A 22464-nucleotide genomic window follows, 5' to 3' on the forward strand; every position below is an offset into this window, starting at 1 on the left:
ACAACTTGGATGGACCTTGAGGGCATTATGCTAAGTGAAATAAATCAGTTGGAGAAAGACAAATCATATATGATTTCACCTACACATGGAATCTAAAAAAACCGAACTTACAGAAACAGAGAACAGACTGGTGGTTGCCAGAGGTGGGGGTGAGGGGGCAGTGGGGAAAATGAGTGAAGGTAGTCAAAAGGTACAAACCTCCAGTTATAGGATGAATAAGTCCTGAGGACTTATGTAATGTACAGCATGGTGACTACAGTTAACAATACTGTATTGTATATTTGAAAGTTGATAAGAGGCTTCTTATCACAAGAAAAAAAATTTGTAACTATGTGTGGTTATGGATGCTAACCAAACTTGTTGTGATAATCATTCACAATGTAAATATATATCAAATCATTATGTTGTATACCCAAAACTAACACAATGTAACAGTCAATTATATCTCAATATAAATAAATAAATGTAGGTTTAACCAAGCTGCTTCTATTGCCTAGAATGCTCCCCCCTACCTTAATGTACAATCTGACAGTAGATAATTAATTACTAATTTTAAGCTCACTAACGTAGGGACCAACAATATATAAGGAATGACATGGTTAGGGAAATGAGACAAATCCATTTTTTAAATAAAATCTCTTCTCTGTTTACATCTGCTTATTTCCCTACCTCTCAGGCTTAAGAAATTTGAAAATTCATATAATTATGTGTTTATAAGAAGTTCTAAAACCAACAGAGGTTTAGTTGCTTAAAACCAATTTACTGTGTGAGTAAACTGACTGTGTGGTAAAAGAGGCCACACAGAAGAAAACGGGGAAATGCTGGAGGTGGTTGTGATGTTAATGATGCTCCTCCCACCTGGGCAGCAGAGCCTCTGACCTTAGGCCCGGGTTCCCGTCTCAGCTCTGAGGTTAAGTAACTGCAGCAGCCACGGTTGTGCTCTGTTTGGGTTTCCCTTCAAGCAAAGAACTAGCCATTCAACCATGAGGAGTGCAGTTCCCTGAAAACCTCCAGCTTTCGGATCTGCCCCAGCATCGTCCCTGAGATCACACACTCCCCAGGCAGCACCCCTCACCCCCACCCAGTAACTAGGCACAGTAGAGTTACGAGGGTCCGGACATTTCCGCCCAACATGGGACTCCTTTATGGGCAATCTTGGTGCTGGAGACTTGCTCGGAGCTGCACGCAGTCTGAGGCTCCTTCTAGCCAATCCTCCTTCCTTCACCCTCTCCCTTCACAGGGGTCAGACTCACACTGGGGTCTGAAGGCTTTCTCTGACCCATCCTGCTTGCTCTCCCTTTATCTTTCCCAGGTGTTACCTCCAATAAAGAATACCCTGTACTTGTAACTCCATTCTGGCCTCTGGTTCCCGGAGAACCCACCTGAGAACAGATTTTATTTCCTTATCCCTAAAAATGAAGATACTATATCTGTAATTAGATTTGTAGGGATTATATAACATCTACACACAGATCTCTGAATGTAGGAAGCAACCATGAAATGGAGCAGGCGAGTGGAGAGTGAGGGGCAGAAAAAGTCTTTACCTTCTACAACAATTTTCAGTTCCTAATCTTATGTCCTGCTTTATAGCACATTTTTCCAGGCACTGGAGAGAGAAAATAGGATGAGTTGCCAAATGCTAGAGGGACATACGGGGGAAGACAAATGCTCCATGGGGACTGGCCATAGAACTACGGCGGATGGGGGTCATATGCTCTCCAGCGTAGTAGGATCTTCGCAGAGGATTTTTCCTAGGAAAGGAAAACTTTCAAAATGACACTTTCAATTGGCACCTAGGATGTACCATCACAAAACACCCTGCTTCACGGTCCTGATGGTTACTTTGATTATATTTGATGTTAAACATGTTGAATTGACTCAGCATCTACTTTGAGTACTTTAAAACCAGGCATTGAGATCAAGGAAAGTGGAGGGCTCTCTAATGTCTCTTTAAACTTACAGGGTCTATCCTAATATCTTGCATAAAATAGGGTTCAATAGGTGTTATCTGATTTGATGGCAGAAAATCATGGCATAATTGAATAGATATACTCTAAGCATTATGCAGATACTTGGAAGACATTAAGAAATACAGCTCCTTACTAGCACATAGGGAACACTAAGATTATTGCGATAAAGAAACAAAGATAAAACACAATAGAACAAGAATGCCTTCCTTGGGACAATGAAAAGCAAAAAAGTATAGCTTTAGTGTTTTGTTCTATAATGAAGTTGTTTACAGAAGAAAACAGTAAGAATAATCCATAGGAAAATAAACAGAAGAAAACCCCAGACATTATTAACAAGCAGCATTTCATTCCTTCAACATGGGTGCCCCCCCCAGGCCTCCCTCAAAAGAAGAGTAGACCAGCACGTCCTCCATGTTCCCCAGGTATTTACTTCCTTAGCCACACAGACCATGGCTCACTCTTCAGTGGCTTTGATAATACCCAGCCTGATCTAAAGAAGTGTCAGACGAACTCATCTTAGAAAAGAACCACTTATTGAGCAAAGAAGAACTGTGCAAGAAGCTCATTTCATCATAATTAGCCCAAGATGATGCTTCTGAAGTGCTCTGCTTTCTTATCAACACTGTCCTTCCTGAAGACTTTGACACATCTAAGGACTCAGCCGTCGGGACCAGAATCTGGACCCACAGATCTTGCATCAGTACTGTCACAGTTGCTGTAAAAATGGGTGCCTAGAATGAGTTTGCCTTTTTACTGTAGCAAGCTACATTGTGTGGCGGGAGAGGGCCTAGAATGGCCTTTGGCATGTGTTTGACGACTGAAATATGTGCACCTGCTCTGTGCCAGGAAGATGGAGGCCCTGGGGAGGGAACAGTACGTGCCTCTGCCGTCTGGACTCTATGTTCTACTCCATTTGAAGAAAAGGGGAGAAAGGATAGAAAACGAAAACAGAAGTGAAGGAGGGGGCTGGCCCTGTGGCTTAGCAGTTAAGTGCGTGCGCTCCACTACTGGCGGCCCGGGTTCGGATCCTGGGCGCGCACTGACACACTGCTTCTCCGGCCATGCTGAGGCCACGTCCCACATACAGCAACTAGAAGGATGTGCATCTATGACATACAACTATCTACTGGGGCTTTGGGGAGAAAAAGGGGAAAAGAAAACAAAAGGAGGAGGATTGGCAATAGATGTTAGCTCAGAGCCGGTCTTCCTCAGCAAAAAGAGGAGGATTAGCATGGATGTTAGCTCAGGGCTGATCTTCCTCACAAATAAAAAAAAAAAAGAAGTGAAGGAGTATATTGCTACTTTAGAAATGCCTTAGTTACTGGTAAGAAGTCTGCCTACCTCTTTCCAGTTACTCGCTTGACACCAATGTTAGTCAGCAGGAAAACAGAGTCAGAAGGCTTGGGGAAGAGGGGGCCTCTTGATAGCATTTGCTTTGTTTCCACCTGGCACCAGCACCAGACAGAGTCCTGAGTGGCCTGGAGTGTTTGTGCCACCAGAAAATAGGAATGGAAATGTCCCCTGCTCCAATTTAGTCAGCGTCCCCTGGAACCTGGGCGCTGAGTAGCCACCCCAGTCCCCGCCAGTCAGTTCATTTACACATTGTTCTCACTCAGCCTCTCACAGGAAGGCATCTTTCTGAAAGTGCTGCAGACACTATTTGTAAAAAAAACAAGGACGGTATAAACAGCTCTTCACTTCTAATTGCAACTTGCCACTCACATTTTGCTTCCTGAGAGCTCTGGAAAGGGACGGCCCAAATTACTAATAGCAGAGGAGCTGGAAGGGTGAGTCAGAGTCTACTGCCAAGCGAGAGCGAGGATGGAGAGGGAGCTGCAGGAGGCCTAGAAGGCCGTCTCAGGCTGAAGGAGCACATTCTTCCAGGATTCTTCCTGGAATAGAGCCCAGCCAGACAAACAGGGGGAGGTTTCCTGGCGTACCTGATAAGTCAGCTCTTTGATGCATCGCTCAAGCCTGCGGGCTCCCCTCTGGGCCTCCGCGGTGCGGCGGACTTCGCCCTCCAGTTGGCCTTCCAGTTCACGAACCTGCAACCAACCATGATCTCAGACCACAGGCTGGCAGCCAGCAAGCCAGGCTGTTGCTGTATTTGCCTGTTGGCACGATCATTTGAAACAGAGGGAAATCACCAAGGGAAGATGTGTCCACTCTCCTTCTGACCGTGGTTGAACAGGGAAACCTCTCTGGGAAAACTGCCTCTCCAAAAGTGAGTTGTTTGAACTATGCAAGTTCATAAAAGGACTGGTTAGACTCTGAGGGATGTGAAAGGTTAATCCATGCAGAGGTGATAAGCTTCCCCTCTTAGATTATAAAATCACACACACACACGTATGTATGAATGTAGGCAAGTATATGGGGAGAATAAGCTATATACAGCACACTTCAAGGATTCAGCCGATGTACCACCTGATCTGAAGCTTCTTTCTCCATGTTCAGCTCGGACTCCCTAAAGAAATCAGACCCTGAGTCACACATATGTCACACACAGCCCCACAGCCCTGCCTGTCTCCAAACCCAGCTTGGGAGAGCTATTTTGCACACTAGCAATCTGCCTGTAGCCTTATAGAATTATACAAACGAGGTTAACAACATTCATCCAACACATATCTGATGCCCACTACACACCAGACCCGGGGGGTGGTGGAGATGCAGCAAAGCAAAGATCTCTCCCCTGTGGAAGCGTAGACTCTAAAGAGGGGAAACACACAAACAAAATAAAGTAAAATACAGAACAAGTTAGATGTGATAAGTGACATGGAGAGGAATAAAGCGGGAAGCGGGGTAGGGAGTTGAGGGGGAAGGGTGCTGGCTGCCCCTTCTCTTCCCCCAGACATCCATGGCTCTCTCCCTGCCTTCTTGACACAAATGCCGCCTTCTCAGTGGGGTTTCCTGACAACCACCCCTTTAAAACTGCAAAGTGGCGATGCCCTGAGGTAAGAATGTGCCTGGAATGTCTGACCCCACCGCTTCCTATCCCCCCACCCTCCCCCAGTTTAGCTGTACTTGCCCCCTTGTTCTTCTTCAGAGGTATAAGGCGGGCAAGGGGGGGCGGGAGAGTCAGCAGGTGTGAAGTTCCTTGTGCTTGAAGCCCATTAAGAAAATCGTCTGGCCCCCTTTCAGATAGAAACCTAACACAGCTGTGTCAGTTGGGACACGAGACTAACACAGGTCCTCTTCCACTTTTTTAAGTACTTACAGTTTTGCTGTGTTTTTTTTTAAGCGATTAAACACCTCAGGGAAAAATCGCTTTATTAAATTTAGCAAATCCTAGACATCATATAATTCCACCTGTAAATATTTCTTTATGTAATTCTAATAGCTAACGGTATGATGATGATGTTTTTAAGGAAATTAACTATAATTCCTTAGTATCATTTGATATTCAGGAGCTCATTGCTACTGAGTCATCCTTGGTTCTAGGCCTTAACAGCAATTGGAAATAAAATAAAATTCTGCAATCTTAAATTTGAGTTGGAAATACCAGTATCATATATGTATTTTTTTAGGAAAAAAAGGCATAGTGTAAGTTCTTTGATTTTATACTTAAATGCTTTTTCTCTCATACTAAAATCTTGGTTCTTGTATATGTTGTTGGATAAATAATTATATTAGTGTTATTGCTAGTAGCAATAATAAGATATTGTTATTTTGAAACTACAAGTGCGGTTTGCTTTATTTGCTATTTTTTGTTTTGTGCTTAGATATATTCCATAAGGAATGTACAGACAAAACACTATGTTTACAAGTCACTGGGAATAACTGTTCTTTGTGTGTATTTTATGGCCCCCAACTTGATATACAGTTAGTTTCATTTGCTTCTAATTGTGTTAAAATTTTAGGGATTGCTTTTTCTGTTTGATTTCAACCTGTTTTTTAATTACGAAGCATATAAATGTTTTATATGATTCTGCAATCAAAACAATGAAACAAGTTACAGTCAGGAGGTCTAACTTTCACCTCTGTGGTCTCCTATGAGTAGCTATTTTTATTAGTCTTTGTTTTATCCTGTCGTTATTCTTTTTGAAAATATAAGCAAGTGTGTACATCTGCTCATATTTCCCCTCTTTTTTGCACAAGAGGTTGTATCATCCCCACATTGCCTGCACCTTTTATCATCATTATATTGCTAGCCATGATCTCCAGGACGTATTACAGACTCTTCCTCATTCCTTTTTAATCAGCACGATCATATGGATATACCATAAATGTGCCTTGGTGTTCCATTGTAAGGATATAACATAAATGTGCAAAGACAACACTATTTTTCAGAGGCCCTTCTGAGCCATCAAATCCCAGTCAAATATTCTTTCCACCCTTGTAGCATTTGTCACATGACCTGTACATTGTCATTGAAATTGATTCAGTAATTTTAAAAATTCTATTTTCAAGATATGTCTTCTATTTGTTTTTAAGCTCCCTGAAGCTGACATCATTTCTGTCAGCCCTTACTATGTCTCCACTACGTCTTTCTTGATCCTGGATTTAGTGGTTTCCCTTCTCCTTCCCTGGCTGTGAGGACATGGCATTCTCTGCAGAGGAAACAACGGGAGCAAAGGCACAGAAGCGGGACTGTGCAGGGGAGTTGGAAACAGCGCGGCCCTGGCGAGGCAGAGCCTAGAGCTGGGAAGGGCGAGTGGGTGGAGATGCCTTCTCACTCAGCAGGAAGAGGGAAGGCAGATTTCATCCGGTCCAAGAAAAGTCCTATTGGGTGGCCCAAAGTCAAGCGAAAATGAATGAATATATGGAGATCGGACACTCAAAGACCTGAAAGTGCTAAAAGCAAAAGTAACGAGGGAGGCAGGGAATGTCTGGTGCGACGTTCCAGGACAATAAGGCCTTGAATTGGGAGTGGTCAAGACCCCATGATGACCCAGGCAAACTCCTACCCTGGATTCCAGTTTCTGGATTTGCTTTCTACTCCCCATCAGGGCAGTCTGCTCAGCTTCATCCAGCCTTTTTTGTAAGTCTTTAATTGTCTGCTCCATATTCTTTCTCATCTTCTCCAGGTGGGCGTTGGTGTCTTGCTCCTTCTTCAGTTCTTCTGACATGTTTGCTGCCTAGAAAAGAAGGAAAGGGACTGAGACAACCCAGCAGCCAATGGATCTTAACATGTCCACCCACAGCCTTCAGTTCCGGATCTGAGTAGATGTCACGGCTTGCCTCTGTATATTTAATCTCTTCCCACCACGCTCTCCCTAACCTCTGCAGCCCTCAAGTTTGTTAATGACAAGGCAATCAAGATAGCGGCAGCTACTGAGGAGCCTGGGGTGAGGGGTGGTGGAAACAGTCCAGAGATGAAGTGCCATATAAACATGCTTACACAACACTTGCATTGAAAGAAAGATGACCAACTGAAGCCACAGCTTTCAAGTGAATAAAGCACCAGAACACATCCTGTAACATCACGCACCTGGAAAATTGTGGAGGCGTGCCTACGAAAATCTTCACATCTCCCTTCTATAATTCTGTGATTTACAACTGCAAACAAGTTTAGGCTTCAGGAACTTGGCAGCAACAGATGCTCTCAGTGCCAATAAACTGGCACAAGGAAGGTTAATTCTCGCTAGTGAAGCCTGCTCTTGGCTTTGGCTATGCGTACAAGGGCTTGGTGTCTCCACACAATTATTAAGGACTGTTTCATGAATCTCTCAGTGCATTTAATGCTAGAACACTGCCCTCCCAGCCAAAGCTCCTCTGTCTGTCAGGTTACCAACCATCTGTATAATTTAAGTGTGAGACTCTGTGCAGATGGTGAGGGCAAAGAATGAATTACGGAGGCAACTCTGGGCTCTGCCGTGTAGGGTTGGGACTCAGAGATGAACTATTGGAGAATTGAAGGGTGGGAGGAAGAAGAAGTGAGTTCATTTTTCAACATTGTCAAGAAAATCTTATAAAGGCAAGGTTAAGCAGATAGAGTTTTCATACTGTGTGACTGCATAAATTTACCAGGCAGGCGTAGAAGCTCTTTTTATTCCTTTCTATGTGGATTTTCATAAATGTTAAGCATATTATTTTTCCCTTGGCCATCAAACATGCTCCAGCTTTCACACACCTCTTTTCCGTCAGAGAGCAGAAGTGTCTGCCTCGATACAAAATGGCCGAGGGATGGGCACGACTCTCTATTCTTATAGGGGGCAGGATTCTACAGTGACCTGACAGCTAGGATTTGGTGCAAAGGTTTTATTTAGCTCCCCAAGTGCTAAATAACTCGGGCAAATATAGATACAAGCTCTTCCTCTCCTCTGAATTTTAAAACAACTAATGTAAAATCTAATTAAATATCTTGTCCCCCCAGTTCCCATACCCTGTTTAGCAAGAGGATCAGCTTCCATTCGCACAGCAAGGTCAGGCCTGCTGCCACGGTTATGCATTTGACGGACTACATGAAATCACTTGATGCGGAAGGGGTGAGTGGAGGCTGGCATCAAGCCCAGGCTCTGTTCAGCAAGCCCAGGGCCTCCATACACACACTTGCCCCTTCACCCTCCTTCTGTGAACTGTTTCTGCTAAGTGCTGGGTTCTGCTTGCTCTGTCCTTTGAGAGAAGCATGCAACTGCCCACAATGGGTGCCCCAAGGGTAGCCTTTCTCTAGTTCCCACAAAGGTGTAGTCAAGGCTGGCAGCCAATCCTGAGCTTAGCGTCATTTAGGGAAAGCACCGCCATCAACAATTTTACACTTGCAAATAAAGAAGGTACAGCCCTGAAGCCCTTCTTCACCAACTTGAGTCTGCTACTCAAGCCATAGTAGGGGTTGTAAAATATAAGTGAAATAAGCATTCTTTCCAGATCATCGTCATACAACCATTACAGACCCTAGGAAAACAGCTGTTTGTAAAGAAAAACAGGAAGAATTGTTTCTATACACCAGAAATATTGATTCACAAGTGGAAAGTGGCTTAACTTTAAAAAAAAATTTCTTGCTTTCGTAAAGTTTTGCTTATAGCAATTCAACGGCTCCTTTCCATTGTCTCCGTAGGTTGGAGAGGAGGAGCTAATTGGCCTAATTTTCCAAAATGGGAACAGAGAGGCTGAGGGGTCAGCTACCCTCCTCCAGGCTGTCTGGAGAATCAGTGAATCCTTTTTGGCTGCAGATTTGCCCCTGCCCCTCAGCTACTGCTCCGGTCAACTCTGGAAGACAGGAGTGAGCAGACAGTCAACGGACCCACCTCAGTGACTGCCTTCTTAGCCTTCTCTTCTGCATTTTGACACCCCTGCACCGCCTCTTCAGTTTCTCTCTGCATCCTGGCAACATCAACCTCCAGTTTCTTCTTCTGGCTGAGGAGACTTGTGTTCTAAGGAAAAGCAGCATTCTTGTTAGACACGTTGAGACTAGCAAAGCAAACGCAAGCTGGTCTGTTTGGGACATGAAGTGGGAGAGGGCTCTGGCCAGGAGTGAGTTTTATTCCAGTCAGCCATACTCACTTAAACAATACTTCCCACCCCAGGAGGCAGCATTAGAAAAGCCACTGGCCATGAAAGGCATACCGGGATGGAAGAGATTTCAACCATTCAGGATCAAAGAGACGGCGGCCTGAATCAGAAAGGGGAAAGGGATCCCAGGTGACCTACAAGCCCCAAACGTGTGTTTGGTTTTGTTTTTCTGCCTTTTGCTCTTTGATGGGGCAGAAGCCAATGTCCCAGAGCAGAAGTAAGGGTCGGCTGCAGAGATTTGGGGAGCAGCCAGTTGGGGAATGAAAATCAGTTTCCAGCATGCTGCTCCAGGGAAAAAACCCTCCTCTTGATCTCCTTCCCTTCCCATCTGACTGCGGTGAGGGGGTGGGAAGGGCAGCTCAGAGGAGCCTCATCCTCCAGCCCTTAGAAGCCCCCACGACACTGGAGGGCTCTTTGTGTTCTGTGGCTGAGGCTGCCCTAATTCTTTTCTTCTCTGCTTGTGACAAGAGGCTGAAGCCCCTTTTGCTGCTATTTGGTCCACGATTGAAGCACAGCCTTTCTCAGGTGTGAAACCTTAGCACAGAGAGTGTGCATAAAAGGCACGGGCTTCTGTTTTTTATTTCTCCTCATTGTCCTTTCACTTTCCTCTAGTTAGTGGCTCTCTCAGTGGCAGGATTAAGCCATGGAAATAAATAGAAAGATATTCCAGCCTCAGGTTCTACTCTGCTGTCTCGATGGCATGAAGCATCTTCATCAAGGCTGTCATCCTCTGTCCTCACAGAGAGCCAGGCGCTGTGCACCCCCAGGCTTCCCACGGCCATGGGTGTGGCCTGGGGGATAAGTGTGTTTTTCTGGATGCTCACTGCACATAACTCCTTAGAAACTTTTTCTTTGTAGAGGGAAGTATGGGTATAAATGCTGATTTGTTTGTACGTAGAATCATTTAAAATCTACTAGGGAGATAATGGTTACAACTTTTTCAAGCTGAATGACTCTCTGGTTTTTGGGGGGAAGAAAGGGGTTAGGGAGTATTGTGTGGAAGGGTAATCTAGATTGTCACAGCGCAGATTTGAAAAAGGACACGTAATCAGGCAAGGATAAGTTTGGTCTTGTGTTTGATCTAGGCTAGAGATCTGAGAAAGCAGAAGGAGCTAAGAAGGTTCCTCAAAAGTTTCATTTGTTATCAAAAGATAGGTAGGGTTCTCTAATTGCAAGGTGCCCCCTCATGGTTAAGGTGGAGGAGAGGTCCTTACCAACAGTACATCACCTATACGTGCTGGTCAAAGGGTAGTCTCTGGACCAGCAGCATCACCTGAGAACTCACTCCACACCTGGCTCCCACTGCAGAGATTCTGATTCAGTAGATCGGGGGTGAGATCTGAGAATTTTCATTTTTGTGTTAGTTTCTCTTACACACCTAAAGTTACAGAAACTGCCCTAAAGACCAGGTCTTTACTGCCTAATTTTTTTTTTTCCCAATCCATCTCCTCCTCTCTCTGTCTGGTTCATGTCCTCATCTCTCACTAGGCTAGTGGTTTTTCATCATATTGGGACCCACTGGTACATTATCAGCTATAATATGCATGGCAAATGAGTGCTACAGATAGTGGATGATTTACTTTTTAAAAATTCAACATTCTGGGGGCTGGCCTGGTGGCGTAGTGGTTAAGTTCCCGTGCTCCACTTTGGCGGCCCAGGGTTCGCAGGTTTGGATCCCTGGCACAGACCTACATACCGCTTATCAAGCCATGCTGTGGCATTGTCCCATATAAAGTAGAGGAAGATGGGCACGGATGTTCGGCCAGGGCCAATCTTTCTCAGCAAAAAAGAGGAGGATTGGCAACAGATGTTAGCTCAGGGCTAATCTTCCCCCCACCAAAAAAAAATCAATATTCTACTTTATAAGAATCCCACTCATTGTATTTAGATAAGCTTTCTTGAGAGAGAGAGGAAACATTGGAGCAAGTTAGCCAGCTGGGAATTATGCATAACCTGCAGCCTGTTTGTTCTATACCACATGGTGTCCAAATAGAATTGCGTCACGCACAGGGACACAGAAGTCAAACTACAGGCACAAACTAATTGCAATGCCTTCCAGTTGGTACATCTCTGGCTTATACTTCCTTTTATCCAGTATTTCTCAGTGGAGGAACAACTGGCATTCTGGGAGGCGCAATTCTCTGTGATGTGGGTTATCCTGCACCTCGCAGGACTATTAGTGCCTCTGGACCCTGCCTGCTAAATGTCAGTGGCACTTCCCAGGCACTGTGGCAACCAAAATGACCTCACAGGCATTTCTAAATACCCCAGAGTGCAGCAATTCTGCCCCTCGTTGTTTCAATCCGTCCTTCACAGCGATCACCAGAGTAAACTTCCTAAAATGCAAATCTGATCTTTTCACTCTCAGCCACTCAGAATGCTTCAGAGGATCCCCATTAGCTGCAAGACAGAATTCAAACTCCATCCCCCTCAGACTCAAGGTCCCTGGTGACCTGGCTCTCCCTGCTTCTTACTTAGCATCATTTCTGCCGAGTCTACCACCACCCCTCCCCCACGTTCTAGGGCATATCAATTTCCCTTAACATCCCCAATTTCCTCTTCTCCCCATGCTTCTGCTCTTCACTTCTCTCTACTAGCTGACTGCTTACATGTCCTTCACGACTCAGACTAAGCCTGGTGTGCATCTGCCTAAGTCTAGGACTGTCAGGGAAGGCTTTCTGTAGGGCTGTGCTCTCCTTCATTATACTCACAGCAGTGCACTACTACTTACTCAGGTCTTCATTTTTGTTGGACAATGGAGACATCTTGTATCTACACCATATATACATGTCCAGGTTATGGTGGGCACCCTATAAATGTTTGTTGAATGACCCATTTACCATACACATTTGTCCTAGCTACTACGGTTTCTACGGATTCTATGAGAATGGCAAAGATGCTAGGAATTCATGTCACTTACATAACCTTCCATGAGAAGCCAGAGTCCTGACAGCTCATCGTCAGCAGCCACTCAGAATTGTTAGAAATCTCCTGGCTCTGAGGCTCTGAAGCAGGAGCATTTTTTTTTTTTTTTTAATCCTGGGATGCTGAGAGAACACGTGGCTTAGAGGGAATAGGAGAAGTAGGCAAGTGATTCCGGATCACCAGAGAATATTCCTCTCTCTCTCCCCAGGATCCAGGCTATTAATGCCCTGATGGACTATTCTTCTGGCAGAAGGCTTAGTGTTATGGGTCAAATGCTGAAGTCCTAATATCAGTACCTCAGAATGTGATCTTATTTGGAAATAAGGTCTTTACAGACATAATCAAGTTAAAATGAGGCCATTAGGGTGGGCCCTAATCTAGTATGACTGATGTCCTTATAAAGAGGGGAAATTTAGACAGAGACAGATACTCACAGAGGGAAGGTGATGTTAAGACACACAGGAAGAATGCCATGTGAAGGTGGAGGACTGGAGTGATGCCTCTATAGGCTAAGGAACACCAAAGATTGCCAACAAACCACTGGAAGCTAGGAAAAGGCAAGGAAGGACTCCTCTACAAAATTCAGAGGGAACATGGCCTTGCCAATGCCTCGATTTCAGACATCTAGCCTTCAGAACAGTGAGAGAATAAATTTGTGTTGTTTTAAGCCATCCAGTTTGTGGTACTTTGTTATGGCAGCCCTAGGGAACGGATACATTTGGGGATGAATGAAGAGTGTGACCACCGCTCTGCTGCCAAGGCCCTCCCTATGCCTCACATGCCACACCCACCGCTTGACATGCAACTGTGTATGGTCCAAGGCTGACCCACGTGTGGAAACCCTGCCTTCAACCAGCTGATGTAGCGAATGGGGAGAATATATGGGCCCCACCTGGGTATGGAGAAGATTGACTCTTTCTGTGGCTTCCAGCAGCTCTTCCTCCGCCAGCCTGCGCCCACGATCTGTCTGCTCTTGCAAGGACCTCAGCTCCTCTAGTTCAGACTGGAGAAGAGAGTTGTGCCGCTCAGCCGCAGCCACCTGCTCCTTCAGCTCACTATTCAGGTGTGTGCTGTCATCCAGCTGCACCCGCAGGTCCTGCAAGAGGAAACATGGGCCCGGGGCACAGACCCCTCTGAGTCCAATGGCATACGCACCTGTGCACGCATGCGCTGAACAAAACTCCACCGATGTAAGTGGAAGCATGTTCCGGCCCTCTTGAAGTATTAGGTTTGTTGTCCTCATTTTTATCGCTCAACACAATCTGGTGCTTGGTTTGCTTCCATAAGCAGAGGCATTCCTCCCCTCCCCCTCCCCCATATTACAATTAGAAAATACCTTGACTTGAATCTGAAGCTGGCCCAGGGATCTAGTTGACTCTGACACCTGCTGGTGGGCACAGCTAAGCTGGAGTTCCATCTCGCTGAGGTCCCCTTCCATGCTCCTCTTCAGCCGGGCAGCCTCCATTCTGCTCCTGGTTTCAGAATCCAGACTAGACTGCAGCGAGTCAATAGCACACTGCTGGTTCCTCCTAATTTTAGAATAACATTCATGGGGAAAAAATCATGCGCTCAAATTAAGAAAGGTTACCTGCTGTGTAAGATTAAAATTAAAAAATTAAATTCAAGAAAAATTCTGGGTAATTAACAATATGAGTCTAAAGCATTTTCACTTTAAAAACATAGCTGTTGTAGGGTTGGGTGAGTGAGCATACGTCCACCAATACAGACTAAGATTCCAAGGCCAACTTCCTGGAAGAATCAAGGAAAGCACCAGAATTATTTTCAGGTTCCCCTGGGGCAGCCTTAGCCTATCTAAGACTCCCTAAGGGACAGTCTAGGGCAAACACCTGCATTTCCTAGAGTGGCGAAGGATGAAGGAAGGATGCTCTTGCAGACAAACATAACATTTAAACTATTTCCACAGTGAACAATGTCTGAACGAGGCAACAAAGTCAGCCAGGTTGGAACAAGTCCCAAGCGCCAGCAACACTTCTCTAATAGCCTGTAGATGGTCAGCTCTCCTAGAACAGCAAGGTTATCTTTCTCCAGGAATTTGAGAATACAACCAAGGATTGGCTGAGAAAACCAGCTGCTGTGTGACACTGAATTATTTCAGTATGCCTTCATAACAACAAAAGCCCTATGCTGAAACCGTATTTGCAAAGTGATGGAAACTTAGACGATAGATGTGTGTTCAGGAAGGCAATGAAAAATGTGGGACCGCGTGCAATCATTCCCCAGCCCTCTTGCAGTGCACTGGGGTCATGTAGTCACATGAATTCTGGCCAGTGTCGTATGGATAGAGGTGTTTCCAAGCCTCATCCATACAACTTTTTTACTTGTGTGATCCTGTACTCCCTCTTCCCCATCTATGGCAAACTTGAGGTGGCCGCACATGGAAGATAGTGGCATCACAAGATGGAAGGAACCCGGGTCCTTGAATGACTTTGAGGAATGGTGGCCCACTCTCCATCCTACCCCACACTGGACATTAGAGACTGTTATGGGCTGAATTGTGTGTCCCCCACAAATTCATATGTTAAGGCCCTAACCTCCAGTACCTCAGAATGTGATTGTATTTGGAGATAGGGCCTTTAAAGAGGTGATTAAGGTAAAATGAGGCTGTTAGGGTTAGCCCTAATCCAACCTGATGGGTATCCTTAAAAAAAGAGGAAATTTGGTCACATGAAGAAACACCAGGGATGCGCACAGAGGCAAGACCCTGTGAGGACACAGTGAGAAGGCAGCCATCTGCAAGCCAAGGAGAGAGGCCTCAGGAGAAACCAAACCCACGGACATCTTGATTTTGGACTTCTAGCCTCCAGAATTGTGAGAAAATTAATTTCCGTTGTTTAAACCCCGAGTCTGGCATTTCGTTATGGCAGCCCGAGCCAACTAAGGCAGGGATGCGCACACTCAACATCCCTGAAAGCTATAAGATGCTTCTCTGTCTTACGCTGGAGAAACTCTCTTTTTTGTCACCGCTGACTCTCCTTACACAGGGACACTAGAGCAGACTCCTCTGTACATGCCACTTAAGCAGACGTGTGGAATGTTTCAAACCGTACTTTTGCCACAGTTGTTTATGAAACTTCAAGAGTGCCTGCAGACAAGTAGGAAGTGCTGTGGTTTGAGAGGCTTGGCTGTGAGTCAGGCGCCTAGCGAACGACACCTAAACAGTTAACGTATTTCACGCAGAGTCAAGAATCTTCAAAATGAAAACTCCCCCAAGTACATTTTTTAAGAAAAATGAAGCACTCAGGGTCAGGGCAATTTAGTAAGGAGTTCCTTTTTGCTTCTTTTCCCCTGAAACATGGAATATAATTTGAGGAAAGAAACCAAATGCAAAAAAAACCCAATAAAACAAAAACCTAGAGATCAGAATAAAACTTGAAAAGGCTAATGACTTAAAATTGACAATTAATTCAATAGGTCATTTTTTTCTTTTGCCATACTGCTCATCTATATCAGAGAAATGTAAGATTTGTCTTAATTCCAATACATACGATTTACTTTATAATGATTAACAAGGTATTTTGCTAACTGAATGCTATGTCTGAGTTTGAGATCCTAATTCTTAAAGATAAATATACTAAAATATTTTACTTAGAAATGAGAAGATATTTAAACATATTCTTCTGACACAGACTGGGACAAGAAAAGAAATTAAGTTGGATGGTGCATATAAATGAAAACCACATAGTAAAGTTTGATATTACTGAATTCAGAGGAGTGGATCCTATGGAAGGAAAAGATAAAGGAACATCACTAGATACCTGAGGCTATATGCCAGGGGTGGGCAAACCATGGGTTACGGGCCACCTCTGGCCATGCCCATTTGATTTCTAGTTGTCTATGGCTGCTTTCAAGCTACAAGTGCAAAGCTGAGTAGCTGTGACAGAGACCCTAGGGCCTGCAAAGCTGAAAATGTTTGCTATCTGACCTTATGCAGAAAACGTTTACCTAACCTTCTATAGGTGATCAAACCAAAGCAAACAAATGCATTTTGATAGAGTAAGGAATTTCAGTGCCTCATTCCCAAAACCTCCTTCCACTGCACCTCCTTGAGTGTGTCTGGAGAGAGCAGAATACATGCCAGGTGCACTCTGGCTCTGGGCCAGTGAGAAGACCTCACACATTTCAGTATTTCCTTGAATGTCTTGAGTTGGGAGAGGGATAGAGTTGATGGTTCCTGAAGATTCAGGATACATCTGACCCACTTGTTTTCAACCCAGTCTTGGGCCTTGTGGTAGGGCTTGACTTACGTGGCAATTGTGGCCACCAGTTGGCCTTCAAGCTGGCCACTGATGTCAGCCCTCCTTTCCCGTGTCTAGTCTGGAGAGGGTCGAAGCCAGCTACCAAAATTCCTCCCCACCTTTCATCAGTGAGTGCATTGTCACCTCCCTACCTACAGCCATGCTAATTATAACATTTGTAAAATTTTTAAAAAAATAGTCTTATCATCCATAAAAGTTGCGGAAGCCCTGGCCAGAAGAGCAGGCACAGTGTCTGGCCGACATGAAGTGCTCACATGTCTGTTGAAGAAGTGACCACACGACATGCATACCAGGTGCTCATACTTTTCACCACCAACAGGCCTCCAGGCCAGCTTTCTCAGGATTAGTGCTCGTGGAACGGAAGAGTGAGCTCGCCAGCAGAGAATGAGTTGAATGTTACCCAATTTGCAGCACTATCCTGGTTTTGCCTTTGCCTCTGAGTCCTCTCTTGCTTTCCTGGTCCCTTCTGCTTCTAGGACCCTGTCTCACAGGCCTCCTTCAGTTTCTGTGGGGTTTCCCAAGGTTTATGTGGAGTGGGACCTGGAGCCTCATCTTGCCCTCAGGCAATATTTCCCTTCTGTTCTATAACTTAGCTGGCTTATCTTTGATTGCTCTTGATCGTATGCTTTGCTGGTGTTTCCCCCTGGCATTCTATTCAGTTTCCTTAAGATCCCTTCCTCTCCTAGGCTTGAAGTGAGATTAAACCAAGGCCTTTCTGATACAATCTGCACTTGCACGGAGCACTCACACAGAAGGGTCTGTGATGGTATTTGTGATATTTTGTAAGACAGGCTCATCTTTCCTTTCCGGATGTACCTATTATGGTTATTATGAATCATTAACTAAAACTCATGAATAGCTCCCCCCCCTCTCCAGCCCACCCCTTCTCTTTCCAGCCCCTTCACAGCTTGTGTCTCGTCTTCAGTTCTTTCTTCTCCCGGCCCTAGCTGTTTGCATCCCCGGCTTCTCTTGCACTAAGATTATTATAATTGGTGAACTGCTCCGCGACATTCAGATGTACCTGACGAGATGCAGATTCTCTGAGGATGCATTCTTTCCTTAGCTAGGTTTATTAATAGGCACAGGTTTGACGTTACCTGAAATGAGGTTGGTTTTTTTTAACTGCACAAGAAGACGTTCATTTTTTGTTCCTCATGCAAGGAAGTAGGGCAAATATCAAGGCCCAATGTTTTCGCCCTTCATCAAAAAAATTCTTTCAGACACTGACTCAGAGTGTCTTAAGTGGACCAGAATTCACCCCCACAGTCAGCCCTCCAGAGGACAGGGCTGGGGAGGGAGAGCAAAGATAACTCAGCACAGAGAGGGCCAAATTGGGCTTGACATCCTCATTAAAAAAATGACCCCATGAGGGTTTTGCCTGAAAATGGGCTAGGGGAACAAGGCCAGTTCAGCTGAACATGTTATCAGGTTTTTTTTTTTTAATTGTTTAACAAAGATGTTGAAAGCAGGCTGCCAGTTGAACCTCAGAATCAAATGATTTTCCTTGCTGACATATGGCATTGACTTAAGGGAACAGATCAGACAGATAACATCATCGTAGTTAATTCCACGTGTTTACAATGGTGCCTTTGACATATCGAGTGTGAAGTGCTTTGCCGATGTCAGCTGACTGATCTTCCTCACCACCTTCTGTGACTTGTAGGGGGCTGCCTTCGTCCTTCGCTTCACTGAGAAGCCAAGAAGTGGAATGTCTAAAGTCATCAGCTTGTTATGAGGAAGCTCAGAAAAGATCCTGCAGCCCCTGAGTCCCGTCTAATTCAGTTTCCTGACTATTAAGACTCAGCTGCTTCAACAGGGATTCAACAAGCACCTTAGCTCCCGGCTCCCGCACCTCTCCAGAGAAATGGCTACAGGTACAGGCGGGGGGTATGTGAAAGCTCCACTCTGATCCAACATTAATTTTAATGTACAGCATCAAGTTTTTTAGTTCTTTTCCTCCACTGTCCAGCATTATCACTCAGTCTCTTGGATGCTCAAGAAAGAGGCTTGCTATAGGTAGACTTAGACAGTATACACAGTCCTTGTACATATAACTATGCTTTTTTGATGTCTTATCCTAAGTCTTGTATGAGAATAGAAGCTGCTCCAATATAAGAAAATTATAAAAAGTGACGGTAATTGTGTAGAGGCTTTTTTTATTTTTATTTTTGGCTGAGGAATTTAGCCCTGAGCTAACATCTGGGCCAATCTTCCTCTATTTTGTATGTGGGACGCCGCCACAGCATGGCTGACGAGTGGTGTGTGTTCGCGCCTGGGATCCGAACCGGCGAACCCAGGCCACCAAAGCAGAGTGCACGGAACTTCACCACCAGGCTACTGGGCCAGCCCCGAGGCATTTTTTTATATTAAGAGTGCAAACTTGCTAGAAAGATGCTAGTGTAGGGTTGGACTGGCTAAGTTTCTCTGGTGATGTTCCAACAGGGGTCATAAAAGCAGCCAAACACAGGGAGTTCTGTTCAGTTAGAGATTCTGAAACATGCAACTTGTGCTCACCAAAATAATCTTAAATACCTTAAACTTTCTATTTCTTCATTTTTCTCTGAAAGCTTTCTTTCAAGTTCCGCTTTAGTTTCCAAGAGTTCAAGCTGGAAACGAAGAACCTTGCTTTCATTACGTTCCAGAGCTCCCTGAAATACATAAATAAAAAGTACCAAATTAAGCCCACTTTTGGACAAAAGTTTTTTTCCTCAAAACATATGTCACTAATGTAGCTCTCTTTAGAGTCGCTGGGAGAGACGTAAGTTCAAACCAGGTCCCTGACGATCGGAACAGGATGAGAGACAAGTGATTACTTCTGTTTGTCATGTCACTTACAGCTTTGAGACTCTTAGGGCTTTCAGCTGTAGTTCAAGAACTAGAATTCTAAAGCATTTTTTAAAATAGAAAAGTTCAAGCTCGTCTGTGACTATATTTAAACTTTTTAATTTATTACTCTTGACTTTTTCTAATGTATTCCATCTTTGGGATGAATCAAAATATCAAAGCTAGAACAAGGAAGGTGATGACTCCTACCTGGAATCTTTAATTCCAGACATCACAGACGGATAGAGAAGAAGTTGAAAGCATTCAGAGGGCAAGAAATAGGACAGTGCCTAAATATTGTCATATGAAGAACAATAAAGGAATTTAGGATGTACTTGACACATAACACTCAGTGTGAGCCATTAGCACCATAATTACTATTGCTACCTCAAATAAATCGCTTTGACAGGTAGGGAGACCTCCGGCCCCTTTGAGTATTTAAATATAGGCAAGGCAATTACTGCCAGGGATGTTATAAAGGTGATTCAACTTTCAAAGTACAGGTTTGATTAAATCTTTAAAGCCTGTTCCAAAGACAAAATTTATATATAAGAAACAAATAAACAAAATACCACTTGGAGGAGACTGATGAGGATGTTTACAAAGGGCACAAGGAATGACAACAAGCTATTGGTCAGTTAACAATCGGCAGACAGTCCTGAAGGCAGGAGTAATTTTTTAGCTTCTTCTGAGGGGTGCTTAGCCCATACCACCAAAAGTAAAAAGTAAAACTGAGTAGCAATTTCAAAATAAAAATAAGAAAGATGTTGGGGATTATAATATGGCTTAAGGCGTCGCTGCTGTTGTCTCAACACCACCTTCAATATAAAAGAAAATAAATAAAAAACAAATGCTTGGATAACAATTTCCTTCAAGGGAATGGTGCCCTTCCTTCAGGTGAAATGTTCACCTCTAACCCTCTAGAATACACCAAGAAAGTGAATCTTTGGAGAAGGTGACCTGGGATCATTTGAGTTTTGTGGCTTCAAAAATAATTTGATTAAGTTTCTCATAAAGGCTCACCCAGGAACATAATAACCCAATTTTACAAATACATGTCCAAGTTGATGAAGTATTTATGGATGCAGCTGAAGACAAAACTTGAGAAAATGTGAATAGAATGTAATGCCATCTAGTGGTACTAAATGGTATGAGCGCAGGGGCCTTAATACTCCCACCTTTGCTCTGAGCACTAGTCCATTTAATAGACAAAGATGTCTACGTGTTACACAGGACTCAAATTGCCCCTGTCCATTCACATCTCTCATTGGCTTGTCATGGTGCTTGAAATTTCTACCATAAAAGTTAATTCTTTGGGTTAAAGTGGTGGCTTCAGAAAGTCCCTGGCCAGGATGGCCAGAAACCAAAGGGAACAAGTAAATGAAGCAAAGTTCACAACTTTTCAAGGACCAGCCTCGCTAGGGGACATCACACTGCCAATGGAAAGGTTTCTATATAAAAGGTCGAAGACCTCAGAAAACAATTATGCACAAAAAGGCAAGAGCAGTGTTAAGAGCCGTCCACTTGACAGCTCTATGTACAGGGTAAGACGGACACGTCTTCTGTCTGGAAGGTCTCTTACAGAAACATGGTGGTGAGATAAATTTAACAGACATCTCTTGGCACAGAGCAGTCCTTTGGGGTCTAATTTTCCATTATCACACCTTCCCAAAGGCCCCTGCCTAAAACTGACTGCTGTGTCTTTTAAAAATCTTCTCTACTGGAGGGTGAGTGGGTGGGACTGCATTTTAATGTGACCCGGTGCTTATTCAAAGGGTGGGGCAAGAAAATGAAATTCAGCTGTGAGAAAGGAGGCCTGCAGGGCTTGTTAACTACTTAATGATTGTGACAGGATCACTTCCTTCTGAGTTCACCCTCTTTGGCAAATGTCTTGTCAGTGATCCTTTCAATCACTAACACACACCTGGGATAAAATCAGAGCTTTTTCCTGAACTTTTCATCTATAACACTGAAAACGCTCCTGTCAAACAACTGCACAAAGACAAGCTTTCAGAAACAAATGTTTGAGAGCATCACTTTGAATCTCATTTTCAAAACTGCCTCAAATTTTTTGGAAAAAAATTGTTTTGACTGATTTGAGGAGATTTATTCATTCAACATTCAACAAATATTTACTGACCCTCTACTATGCACCAGGCAATGTTCTAGGCCAGTGCTTCTCAAATGTTAATGTGAAGATGAACCACCAAGGGACCTTGTTAAAATGCGGGGAGAGGCCTGGGAGTCTGAATTTCTAACAAGCTCCTGGGTGACGCCCATGCAGCTGGTCCCTGGGCCACATTTTGAGTAGAGAGGGTCTAGGCACTGGGTTTAGGCTGGTGAATGAGATAGACATGGGTCCTGTTTTCACTACAATCAGGAGATTTGCTTCCACTATTGCTTATTCTGTTCTCTGAGGCTTGATTTCCTCGTTTGTGAAAGGAGGACAATAGGTTGCTTGGGTGATTACATAAAATAACGCATATCAGACACTTGGCCAAGCGCCTGGCATGTGCTGATCATTGGAATAAGTGTCACTGCCTTGTTGTTGTTCTTGTTACTAGAATGCAGATCTTCTGCTCTGTCACAATGATAAAACCTTCTCTGTTCCCTGGAGATAATACCTCTGCTTCTTCCAGCGCCACCTGGACTTCAGTCTTCTCTTGTTCAATCCGTTTCTTGACCTTATCCATTTCACTTAAGTTCTGGTTTCCTTCTCTCACCTGATTTGTCAGATTAGAAATCTCTTCTGGAGAGGGAAGAAAAGCAAAGTTAGTGAAAGGAACCAGTCTCAGACCCATGATATCAGACACAACAGACTGTCCCCAGAGGCCCACTGGGACCGTGGTCATGCCATCCTTGGCAACTTGATGGCAAGGCCACTGGGGGCACACATGGGACCTTTGTTCGAATTAGAAAAAGACATCCCTTCTTGCCATCTGACAGAAAGTTGCCTACGACAGCTGGTGAGGATGGTGCTTCTTAGAGTGTTGTGCATTGAACATCCTGTACAACTCTAC

At 44.3% G+C, this 22464-nt stretch overlaps 1 protein-coding gene across 1 annotated transcript in view; it reads right to left on the reverse strand.

Annotated features, from left to right (window-relative positions):
* Window positions 1-22464, reverse strand: part of MYH15 (myosin heavy chain 15) — a 127895-nt gene that overhangs the window by 10341 nt on the left and 95090 nt on the right. Inside the window, exons 32-38 of the mRNA XM_014792268.2 lie at window positions 22069-22193; window positions 19154-19269; window positions 13681-13873; window positions 13237-13440; window positions 9155-9280; window positions 6875-7045; window positions 3911-4015 (exon numbers count right to left, since the gene is read on the reverse strand). Of these exons, the coding sequence (XP_014647754.2) occupies window positions 3911-4015; window positions 6875-7045; window positions 9155-9280; window positions 13237-13440; window positions 13681-13873; window positions 19154-19269; window positions 22069-22193 (1040 nt within the window). The remainder of the gene's footprint in view (window positions 1-3910; window positions 4016-6874; window positions 7046-9154; window positions 9281-13236; window positions 13441-13680; window positions 13874-19153; window positions 19270-22068; window positions 22194-22464) is intronic.

Source organism: Ceratotherium simum, chromosome 15, assembly GCF_057802395.1.
Source record: "Ceratotherium simum simum isolate JZ-2026a chromosome 15, ASM5780239v1, whole genome shotgun sequence".
Classification (NCBI taxonomy): Eukaryota; Metazoa; Chordata; class Mammalia; order Perissodactyla; family Rhinocerotidae; genus Ceratotherium; species Ceratotherium simum.